Source organism: Apis mellifera, linkage group LG9 (assembly GCF_003254395.2).
Source record: "Apis mellifera strain DH4 linkage group LG9, Amel_HAv3.1, whole genome shotgun sequence".
NCBI classification, from domain to species: domain Eukaryota; kingdom Metazoa; phylum Arthropoda; class Insecta; order Hymenoptera; family Apidae; genus Apis; species Apis mellifera.
The window spans coordinates 8,051,074-8,063,703 of NC_037646.1; the positions used below are offsets into that span (position 1 = coordinate 8,051,074).

The following is a 12,630-nucleotide window of genomic DNA, read 5'->3' on the forward strand; positions in this document are numbered from 1 at the left end:
AGAGTTTGCTTTCGTCCATGAAATATCATCGATCGCGAACGATGCACGTATCGTATGTACGGATCGAACTATGGCGTTGCATCCATCCTATCCGATTTGTCCGAAAAGCTTCGTTTCTCGAAAATTTGCCAGAGTTGGATGCAGATGGAGAGACGATTGATTTTTTTCTTCCTCCCTCCGATTCACTCTTCACTTCTCTGGAACGCACGCACGTTCGTCCATCGTGTGTGTATCGTTCGCGAGTTGGAAAATGATAATTCAGGGAGAAGAATTTTCAGAGAGAAGATCGATGCAACGATCCTACGTTACTTTTTTCAATATCTATTTTTACTTTTATTCCTGTAAAATTGACTATACTCTCTCTGAAAATGAAACGAATTCGTCGCTCAAAATTTGGCCCAAAATTTCCTTCCACAAGGATAATCAATCTTGAGGAAATAAAAATTCCCTCCCCTTGTTTATGGAACACGGTGTACAGACGTCATAGACAACCGACGACACGGGCGGGACATGGAAGGCCGTTTTGTCCGTTGCAATCCTCCAATCCTCCTACGTTGTCACGCGTCAAGCGGTACACGATCCATACACCCTGCTGCAAAGCTCGAGGGAGCTAAACTGCCCCCTGTAAATCTAGCCGCCTAGCTGCTCTAAATTAAGCCCGCGCGTCTCGTAGGCGTAAAAAAAAAAAAAAAAAAGAAGAAGAAGAAGAAAGAAAGAAAGAAAGAAAAAAGGATCTCCCTTTGAAAAAACACATTGAAAAACGTTCGAAGAGAAGATGGGAAGAAGGGGTCGATTTTACATTGTCGTTTACATCCCCTACCGACACTTCTAAAGACTCGAACCCTTGGTTTTTGCTTCGATCCGTGTCGTTTTAATTAACCTCTGGGATCTCCTCGTTGTCCTGTGGTCACGAAGAGAGAGAGAGAGCTCGCCTCAATGCCTCCCTTGTTTAACCTCTTCGTTACCAACCTCGCTTGTTAATCGTTCACAATCGATAGCCCATCGTAACACCACCTGGAAACCTCGATGATTACGTGGCCGCGTGTCAGACGTTTAAAAAAAAAAACATCATTTTCGGAGGAGTTTCGAAGAGAAATTCGTTGAAAATTCAAAGATCCTCACTCTCTCTCTTTCTTTCTCAGAGAGAGAATGGAAGCAACGCGAGTTTTTCACGTCCCTTTTTTTCCCCACCCCGTTAAGGCGACGGTTTATTTTCTTGCCGGCTTTTCACGGCTAATAGGCAGACCGGTGAGTGAAACGAAATAGAGAGACGGTCCAATTAATGCGCCACCCGAACGTGTGTATAAAAGCTTAGTTAGCGGCTGTACGTGGCGCGAGATTCGATTAGCCCAGTTGCAACGCTCGAGCTGCGCCGGGGACACTGAACGATGACTACGTGCATTCATCCCGCCTTCCTTCCTTCCTTCCCCTCTTGCCACCCTTCTTGCCTGGTCTCCCCTTTCAATAAATGCACGCAAAGTTTCCCCGTCTAAATCTAATAAACCGGACGTTTAACTAGCCGTTGTTGTCGCTGCTTGTTGCCGCTACTGCCTCGACACTCACATCCCTCTCCTTCAATCAGTTTCCCCTTTCATTTTTCATTTTTTCCTTTTATCGCTCGGTTTTTATTCAATCACGCTTCTCTTTCTCTCTTTCTCTCGCACTTTTTCGTACGTTCTCAATAAGCGCAACGTTATTCGCGACCCTCTCGAATCAGAAGATATTTCATCCAGATCCTCGGTTCGGATCGGGTTATAAAATATTTCACGAGTGACGCGGCGAATATCCGCCGAGTTATTACATTCCATCCTTCTACCTCGAACGAAAAAGAGGAAAAAAGAACGTATCGAAACGATGTAATCGATCGAAACGTGTGTATTCCAAATTGTGTGTATATTCGAATTCCGTTACGGGGAGGAATTTTGGAATCGAAATTAATGGAGGGAGAACGATTAAGGCGGTCATCCGCGACGAGACCTTCGCGGACGAGGAACTCGGCGAACTGTGACGAATTGCCAATAAACTCGAATCCTGATCGATTTTATTTATTCGACGAATCGAGACGTATGTCTTTTCCCTCTATTTTAATTCGTCATTCCCGAATAAACTGAAGCAAATCCTCATAATTATTTCGTATCCATAATATAAGGGATAATCACTACTCGACTGATCCGATTGATGGATCGATTCCTCATTATCGATTCCATTGCATCCTGGCTCCTTATGCACTCCGTGGTCGATATCTAAATCGACTCCACCACCCTATCCTTTAACCTTGTTGATTACTCTACTTCCTCCCTAATCTTTCTTTCCAATTTTATTTATAGATACACGGGAGGAAAGACAATTCCTTTCGAAAAATTAATCGATCTTCACGTATAGCAATACAAATTCCCTTACAATATTTCTTCCAGCAGATATGGGGATGAAAAATCTTGGGCCGCGTCCTAAATTATTTCTATCAACCAGCTTCGATATTCGACGCCGAGTTATAAATCACTCGGAATGTGTCGCCGGAGGATCGAGTAATGACAACGATCCCCCGCTAAATTCCCCTAAGTGTATATATATATATATATATCGAGAGACTCGATACGAGGCACCCTCATCGTCCCAGGAGATTGACACGGGACGATAAACTTGGAAGCCACGCAAGTCCATCGCGAGAAGCATCTTCGATCGAGGGCGAAGAAGTTGTGTGGGCACGAAGGGGGCGCGAGGAATTTCTCGGTAATTAAATTGAGAAGGGGTGGAGAGGGGATTGATAACGAGCACGTCGGGTTATCACGGCACAGCCTCGATAAAGGGAGGTCCGACTCGGTCTTGGCCACCGGCCATTTTTCATTTTCTAATACGGGGAAATGGTCCATCGGCCGGCCCACGCCGATAAAAACCTTGGGGGTGAAACTTTTTCCTAGGGGAGGGGGCTTCTCTTCTATATATCGACTTTTTTCGTCGTGCGGTTTCGTCGTGAAAAATATATATATATATATATTTCCGCGATATCGGATATTTTCCACGTTCTAATTTTTTTTTTTTTTAAATCGTTCGCATTTTCCTTTTTTTTTTTTTTTTTTTTTTAGTTGAGAAGATTTTCGTCCGGACGAAAATTCGATCGGCGCGCGGAAGAATTTATCGAGGAGTTAACGAGGAGTGGATCGTGGAGGGATCGGCTTGTTTTTCTTTTTCCCTTGCGATCGTTATCCGTGTAATTAAGAGACATCTCGCTTTCCTTTTTATCCGCTCGATGGGTTTTCCGATTCAGCGGCGATCGGAACGCCGATTCATCGGACGAGATTTGACGAATATTAAATTATTATTTCTCGTTTCGTTCGGTCGATGGAAAATACCGATAATAACGATATCCCAATAACTTTATCCGCATCGCTTTTACATCCGTGGATCCGTTTCACTTTTACATCCGTGGATGGGCACGTACCACCGTCGTAATTACTGTCGCTTCGCGGACACGCAAAATGCAAATGACTGCGGGAAAATCAATAAATCGGCGCGTTTCGACGCATTAGTCAAACAGACAGGAACGTTGATACGTAATGTCAGCACGCGTGCTTGGCGTTTAAAATAGAAACGCGTTGATTAAACGCGATGCCCGATTTCGTAAATTTCCAACCCCCCCCTTTATCCTATTTATATATACGCTGGATATCACGCTCAAGAAATCAACGAATCGAATCGAATCCCTTGGAAAAAAAAAGAAAAGAAAAGAAGAAAGAAAAAAAGAGAGATTGGTAAATGGACAATTTTGGATGGAAAGAGACCAAGTGTTGCTCGTTTTTCATCGATGGTATTTTGATGTATCTTTATGAATAGAACGTTTGTTAATTTCGGCGAGAGTTATTTACCGAACAGACGTAAACGTTGTTCGGCGCGGACAAAACGGTATCTCGAACGCATAATTTTCGCGCATTGGAGAGTAGAATAGCGGGCGGATCCGATGCATCGGGCGAATTTCCAACCGAGCTCGAATCGATATACCGCGGCCCATAAAATCGTAAATACGGGGACAGTTCTTGCGGATGTGCAGTTTCAACGGGCGTTTCGATTGTAATTTTACGGCCGTGGTATCAATGAAACCGGCCGTGCCCCGCCAATATTTATCCCCCTCCGCCTCTCGAATGTATAAATTTCATTTGCGCGCCGATAGTTAATACGCGATACTTTTTGCGTTAATTTTCCTCGATTAACGGAATCACGGGGGCCGGCGATATCGAACGAGATTTATCTCGTCCAACTCAAACGTAACGTAATGTAACGTAACGTGGTGGTAATAATTGGTGCACGAGAAAGAAATTTTTACACGCGTTTGTTATTTTTACAACGGGACAGGAACACGCGCACCGATGCATCGTAAAAAGAAGTAAAAAAGGACCGTGAAATCCGAATTAAATTTAAATTTTCACAAATCCTCGTATATGGATTACGTTTCGCGCAAATTTAACGAGTTATTCAAATGTTGTTCAAACGCGAGGAATTGGAACGAAACATTTACATATACAAATACATATATTTTCTTTACCTCGCCGATTATTATAAATAAATCCGATCTCCTAAAAAGTTCTCTTCAACTAACGAAATTACTTACATTGATCGAGGATGCCATTCCTCGCGTTTAACATTTTAATCTCTGATCGATGGAAAACGTATCGCGGCGGTGGCCGCGTGGGAATCGGTCTCGTTTATATTCAGAATCAACGGCGAGAAGTGTAAATCCCCGGATAATGCGGGAAAGTAGCTTTTCCCGGGCATGTAGGTGGTGGTGGTACATTGATAATGGGCCGCAGGTAGGTCAGCAACGAAGCGATAAAAGTTCCTCAAGAGGTTCCTCCACCCCCTCCTCCTCCTCCCTCTCCTTCCTTTCAGCGACACAACAATGCCCTGTTGAAGCCCTCCTTTATGGGCGGTTACGCTCTTCTCCACGGCTAGTAAATGACTTTCGTCTGGCAACCAACTTACCGCGCCTCGCTACCTCGTGATTCGCTTGAAAAGTTGACGTCAAAGCATTATCGAGACGCCGACAAGCACGTGTCTTGTGCGCACGTACGCGTAAAGAGAGTGTGACACCACCGCCCTCCCCTCTCAATTCCAAACTGATTGTTGATCAGGGAACCGCCCAACTTATCTCTCTCCAAGATAACTCGAAACTTTCGAGGAGGATTTCGAAAGAGTCGCGAAAAGATTACGCGTAGAAAAAGAAAATTCGATAAATCGATCCAAACGAGCCGTGAACGTAATAAGAAATAATAATAGGAACCACGAGTTTTAACGTCAGTTTATCCAGACGAGGTGTACGTAAAGCTCGCTAAGTGATGGATGGTTATGGAGGGAAGAGAGGAAAATTGAGACGGACGATGGAGATGGTCGAAAGAAAGAATCGAAGCGTATCTATCGTATCTATCTTTCCTTTTTCCAATATATATATATATATACACATACATACACACGTTTCGACTACGACATTTACGAGTTATAAGTAATCAAACGAAGGAGAATGATAATACATACATACGAGATGATTGAAAGTCTAACGCAGGTGAAATTGTTATGGTTTTCAGGGGTGGACAAGGCGTACGATGCTTAGGGATGCTTGGTCGAACGACGGTGGGAAAGGCTGGTGGCGATGGTGGTCTAGGTTGGGCGGATTGCTGGCGATGGCGACGGCCATTTCCTGTCTTGTTGCCCCGTTTCCGGGTGCCTCGGCCAATTCGGAAGCGAAGCGTCTCTACGACGACCTGCTGTCCAACTACAACCGCCTCATCCGCCCCGTTGGCAACAACAGCGATCGCCTCACTGTCAAAATGGGACTGCGCCTCTCCCAGCTCATCGACGTTGTGAGTAGACCTACCTTGTTATGTTATATTCTTTCAATAATAATAATTATCCCTTCCCTTTCTCTTCTCTTCCTTCTCTTCCTTCCTTTTCTCCCTCCAATCGAACGCATTGTAAATCGGAGAAATGGTGGAGAATATTCGGTGTTATTCACTTGGAGAGATTCGTCGAGGGATGATGGAGACACGCGGTTGGACAGAAGTTGAATTCCGGAACTAATTCTTTCAATAATAATAATTATCCCCTTCCCTTTTTTCCCTTCTCTTCCTTCTCTTCCCTTCCTTTTCTCTCTCCAATCGAACGCATTGTAAATCGGAGAAATGATGGAGAATATTCGGTGTTATTCACTTGGAGAGATTCGTCGGTGGATGATGGAGACACGCGGTTGGACAGAAGTTGAATTCCGGAAGCGAAACTAATTCTTTCAATGATAATAATTATCCCCTTCCCTTTTTTCCCTTCTCTTCCTTCTCTTCCCTTCCTTTTCTCCCTCCGATCGAACGCATTGTAAATCGGAGAAATGATGGAGAATATTCGGTGTTATTCACTCGGAGAGATTCGTCGGTGGATGATGGAGACACGCGGTCGGACAGAAGTTGAATTCCGGAAGCGGAACTAATTTACAAGCGGTGGCGAGCGGTACACATAGCTGGGCCGAGCCATTAATTGGCATAATCTGATCGCAAGCGATCAATCGTGTCTCCTCGAGGTGGGCCGAGGTTCGCCTCACACGCCGACCTCTCTCTCCCGAGGTCATCTTCTCAGGATCGGATCAATGCGCTACAATTACGCGATTGTCCCTCTCCTCCCTCGTATATATAGGATGGCCCGCACCCGCCATTGGGCGAGGGGGGAGAGGGAGCCGCATTGTCCTCCTTGGTTATTACATTCGTGTTACATGCTTATACAGCCCGGCCCCTGAATTTCAGCTGTAATTACCTCGATCGACGGTTGTCTATAGACTAAATATACGTGTTCCAAACCTCCTCCTCCTCCTGTTCTTACTCCTCCTCCTACTCCTCCGTTCAAACTATAATTAATTTGTTATCGGTCGGCCAGCCACGCGAGGCTGCTCGTCCTCCCATTCGGTTATCATCGACCGAATATCGACGTTGTAATTTCAGTAAAGGAAGAGAAGGGTTTTCCAAGGTTTCTTTCGGTTGTTACGGTTGGCATTGCAAAAGCTCGAAAGAGATTCGAAGATACGAAGCGAAATCGATCGAGAGAAGAATTAAAGAGGAAAGAATTAATGTTGATGGAGGGAATTTGGTTGGAAAGTGGCCAATAAGTGGGACAAGGGCAAAGGAGGAAAGGTGAGGAAAATTTGTCGGGTCCTTTTTCCTGGATCCTTTTGGTGAGAACGGAGGAGGATGCGTTAAATTGGCCGAGTATAAAAATAAATTCTCCTCCACGATGCGAAAGGAGGCGGAATCTAATTGTCGAGCGAGCGTTTATAGAGCGAGTTAAAGCTGCAAGAAACGTTACGCGATTAAAATCTCTTTATCGTTGTTTGGACTATGGTTCTCTGAAATCGAATTACGATCGATCGATCTGAAGCGAGCGCGAAAGAAAGAATAATTAATCAACCAGGTCTGAACCGTTATTATTACCACGTGAAAATGACACGACAGCGATTACTCCACGCGTGGAAAACTTTTCTCCTGCAATTATCGCGCTCATTCATCTACTCGAATCGAGAGGTTTTCCGAGATTTTCGGGCCCGATTCTACTTGGATGCGAATCGACAACGGGAGCCAAGCTCGAATTACGCGAGGCGGATGCAAGTGTTTTCGAGGAGGGGAGATAAATTTCGGAGAGGAGAATTCATTTCGATATACAATAAACGAACGGAGAGAGGATTATTGTGAAAAGTCCGCGCGAATATAAATTTTTCCAAGCGACGAGTTTCACGTCCGCGGAATATTTTACACCAAATTCGAATTAATCACGTCAACGAATTATCGGAATTATTTTCCCCGTCGAAGGAAGACGCTTCTCCCCGTTGAAAAACTGTTCAGAGCTAAGATTTTTCACTTGCAGTCAGGCATAGGATATTTAAAATATGGAAAATTGAAACGATCGGGGCAAGTGTAAGGAAGATTTGCAACGAAGAGTCGGCAGAAGGATTATTATTTGTCTTTTCATTTTCTACGCGCGAAACTATTCAACTGGGTGGCTGGTTTAACGAAAGCAGCTCGTTAACCGTGATTCCGATTCATCTTTTTGCGTGGACGATGGCGGTCCGCGTATTTTAATGACGATCGCGAAGCAGAGAGGAGGAACGACGAAGCCCGTAATTTCCACGCGACGGAAAGGAGGCCACGGGAGGGAGGAGAGGAAAGAAAAAGGAAGAGGAAAAAAGGGAGGGGGGGTTGCGAGTTAACGACCGGTAAACTGGATGAACTACACGGGAAACCCATTTGGCGAAGCGTGGCGGTGACGATTAAAATAACAGTGGACGTGGATGCCGGTGATTGTTGCACGCACGACGTTCCAAGACGACAAGATATATATATATTATATATATATATATACATATACATGTACATAGAGGGAGCAGGCTCTCTTGAATCGGAATTGAAAGCTCGCAGTCCCCTATTGAACCGAGCATGATCGGGCTTTCAGAGTACGATCCCCTTTTCGACGACGTGGAATATCCGGTCGAATCGATTCTTACCACCGATGTTTCCCTCTTTCAGCCGTGGCCACTCTCCCCGTGTCACGCGACACGGCCAACGCCCACTTTTCACGGCCGACGAAACGCTTCGGAATCCGATCAATAATCGCAGGCTAACCGTGGCCAATTGTTTGCCACGCGTAAGTGGATGCACCATAGGGACAAGTTCCTTTTTCGTGCGTCGAACGGAAAGATTCCACGGGCTTCCTCTCCTCGCCTCTTTCGATTTTCGAGCACGATTTTCTCCCCGTCCGTCTTTCGTATATATATATAGATGGGGATTAATCGATAAAGAAACGTTTTCCTAATAAGAATTTGCAACAGAGAGAGACTTTGAATCGTTTTTTAATACTTAAAAATTGGGAGAAAGAATCTCTGATAGAACTCGCGATAAGTTCCTTTTTCGTGCGTCGAACGGAAAGATTCCCCTCCTCCGCTCTTTCGATTTTCTCCCTGTCTCCGTCTTTCGTGTATATACAGATAGGGATTAATCGATAAAGAAACGTTTTCCTAATAAGAATTTGCAACAGAGAGAGAGAGAGACTTTCAATAGTTTTTTAATACTTAAAATTGGGAGAAAGAATCTCTGATAAAACGTAGAACTCGCGATACGTTTAAATTCCTTTTCCGTGATTTCACGGGGTTCCCCTCCTCCGCTCTTTCGATTTTCGAGCACGATTTTCTCCCCATTCTTTCGTATATATATATAGATGGGGATTAATCGATAAAGAAACGTTTTCCTAATAAGAATTTGCAACAGAGAGAGACTTTGAATCGTTTTTTAATACTTAAAAATTGGGAGAAAAAATCTCTGATAGAACTCACGATAAGTTCCTTTTTCGTGCGTCGAACGGAAAGATTCCCCTCCTCCGCTCTTTCGATTTTCGACCACGATTTTCTCCCCGTTCTTTCGTATATATATATAGATAGGGATTAATCGATAAAGAAACGTTTTGCTAATAAGAATTTGCAACAGAGAGAGAGACTTTGAATCGTTTTTTAATACTTAAAAATTGGGAGAAAAAATCTCTGATAGAACTCACGATAAGTTCCTTTTTCGTGCGTCGAACGGAAAGATTCCCCTCCTCCGCTCTTTCGATTTTCGACCACGATTTTCTCCCCGTTCTTTCGTATATATATATAGATAGGGATTAATCGATAAAGAAACGTTTTGCTAATAAGAATTTGCAACAGAGAGAGAGACTTTGAATCGTTTTTTAATACTTAAAAATTGGGAGAAAGAATCTCTGATAGAACTCGCGATAAGTTCCTTTTTCGTACGTCGAACGGAAAGATTCCCCTTCTCCTCTTTCGATTTTCGAGCACGATTTTCTCCCCGTTCTTTCGTATATATATACAGATAAGAATTAATCGATAAAGAAACGTTTTCCTAATAAAAATTTGCAATAAAGAGACTTTGAATCGTTTTTTAATACTTAAAATTGGGAGAAAGAATCTCTGATAGAGCTCGCGATAAGTTCCTTTTTCGTGCGTCGAACGGAAAGATTTCCCTCCTCCTCTTTCGATTTTTGATCATGATTTTCTCTCCATTCTTTCGTATACATATAGATAGGGATTAATCGATAAAGAAACGTTTTCCTAATAAGAATTTGCAACAGAGAGAGACTTTGAATCGTTTTTTAATACTTAAAAATTGGGAGAAAGAATCTCTGATAGAGCTCGCGAAGAATTTGAATGCTTCGGATGGGACGAGTCGAACGGAGGAAGAGTGGCAATAGGTTAATGGATGTGGCAGGCGTATGATGAGGAGTAGCATGTCCCAGAAGAGCGACGAGGGGGAAACGACATATACCCATTATTTACACGCCCTCCTTTCTGAAAAAGAAAGAAAAGAGAGAGAGAGAGAGAGAGAGAGAGAGAGAGAAAAAGGGACCACCTCCTCCACCGGCCTTCGATCTTATAAAGATTAACGAGCCATGCCACGCCGCGCGTATATATTTTTTTTAACCGGGCAAAGAGTAAAGTAGCCCTCGCCGCGAAATATCCACCAACTCGGCTCGCTGTATCGCGAGGGGATTTCTCTCGCTGCTTTCGCAAACAAGCGCGCGGAAAAACGGGGCGAAAGGAGGAGGAGGAGGAGGAGGAGGCGCTCCGTGAGATCGAGCAAATATTGTCGCTTCATATATGCTTTCTGGTATCCAGGCGGCGTAGAAAAACCACGATTAAACGCCGGATGCTTCGGTGGAATGTGAAAAAGAAAAAAGAAGGAAAAAAAAAGAAAAAATCCGGCGTGTCTCGTCCATGTTGATTTCGTTCGAGCCGATGATTCGATTCGACCAGCTTTATATCGAACGAAAACCGCGATGAGAGATAGCGACCAATAAGAAATAAAGAAAAAAGAAGAAAGAAAAAGTATATAAATGAATAAGAAAAAAAAAAAATTACCGAAAACAGACGAAATTCGAAGAAGCTCGACTTGGACGAAAGGGGGAGGGATAAATGGGAAAGGGAAATCGGCAGGTAATCGGTGTGCAATCGGCATCGATGATCGAAGTGGTCCAATTAAAACGGAGGCAGGTGTAATTGAAGTGCGCGCACGGAACAAGGGGGAAACGGTTAAGTCGTGTTAAAGCTGCAGAGAGAGAGACGATTTGACGGTTCGAAGGGCATCGAACGGCCGTATTCTTCCCGTATCTCGTGAATTTCCAATTCCCTTCGTTTCTTCCAATTAAGCTTCCGCGATGCTTCTTTTTTTTTTTTTTTTTTTTTTTGAGGAGGAAGGGAAACGATTCTTCTCGCGGCATTTTCGCAGAATCGACGCGATTATGACGGGAGGCCAGAGAGTTTGACGATCCTTTCTTTTTTTTTTTTTAATTAGACGACAGAATTTAATTGCGCCGGATACCGATCCTCTCCCCTCCTCTCCAGATTCGCTTCTCGACGCGAATTAACGCCCAAGAAACGAGGATCGGTGGACGATGCTTTAATTAAACGTTGGATAATTGGCCGCGTTTCGACGTTCGATTCTGTTTCCTCGGGAATTTATCAGGGGATCGGCAAGTTGTAGCTAGTCCCCCTCCTTCTCTCTCTGTTTGAATTCAATATTCATACGAATATTGAATTTTCGCGATAAAAACGAAAATTCGCCGAGCTTGCTCCCTCGTTGCCCGGCGCGGAATTAATCGGCACTGGATTCCGACAATTTTCTAAATTAGTCCCCCTCTCTCCTCCTCCCACGCTGATTGGATTACAGGACAGAGGGCCTCGGTTCCGGATAAACAATTAAACCGAGGCTCCGTTGTGTCGATCGCGTAACATTAACGATGCAGCTGCGTAACTTGGGGGTATATTTCGTTCGCATGTAAATCGAAATTACGTTTCTCGATCGAGTTAAAATCGAACGAGAAACGAAATCCCGTTTTTCGTACGTAAATCGTTCTCGAAGGAGGAGAATCTTAGACTCGACTCGAATAAGGATTCGATTTCGAAAAGATTGATGATTGAGAGAATCAAAATCACGTCTCGAAAAGTAGAGTGACATTTTTTTCATCCCTCGTTCACGACAGAAGGGGAAAATTATAAACGAAGGAACATCCTTCCCTCGGTGTTCCATTCGTGTCGATGATTTTTCATAGAGGAGGGGGAAGCGAGACTCGTTTAATTCGTTCCTCCATCACTGTCAATTAGCTCGTGTTTCGCCCCGCAATTAGGTCCCCCCGCGATACGCCGCCATCGTATCAGCGGTGATTCGAAGAGGGACGGTTGTTAAGGTAACGTTACTCGCGGTGGATCGTGTTCCTCCGTGTCGTTATCAGCCCCCATCCGCGATAACGAAGACTTTTGCTCATTAGGATCGGGTGGAGGGAAGTTGCTTCGATAGCGATTCGACCTACGTGGTTACTCCTTTAAGGAGACCGCCACCGAGGGGGGGGTAGAGTGGATAATAATGGCCCCTGTTGGCGGTTTAAGGGACCGGGAGAATCGATTTTCTTGTCACCGATCGCCGCTTTTAAATTGACTCCGATTCCGGATAAATTCGATCGATAAATTTCTAAACCCGTTCAAATTGGAAATTAGCGTCTCGTTAGCGTCACGTCGATTAATTCGAGCAGGTAAATCTTATTGTTTTAAAGGGGAAGAAAGAA

At 44.2% G+C, this 12,630-nt stretch overlaps 1 protein-coding gene across 2 annotated transcripts in view; it reads left to right on the forward strand.

The window, feature by feature from the left end:
* nAChRa1 (nicotinic acetylcholine receptor alpha1 subunit) overlaps positions 1-12,630 on the forward strand; it is a 116,518-nt gene that overhangs the window by 33,796 nt on the left and 70,092 nt on the right. Inside the window, exon 2 of one of the 2 annotated variants that reach the window (XM_026442626.1) lies at positions 5,574-5,849. In XM_026442626.1, coding sequence (XP_026298411.1) covers positions 5,592-5,849 — 258 coding nt within the window. In that variant the 5' untranslated portion in view covers positions 5,574-5,591. Of the gene's footprint in view, positions 1-5,573; positions 5,850-12,630 lie in introns of those variants that run through there. The other variant, NM_001098220.1, reaches the window with a different exon arrangement.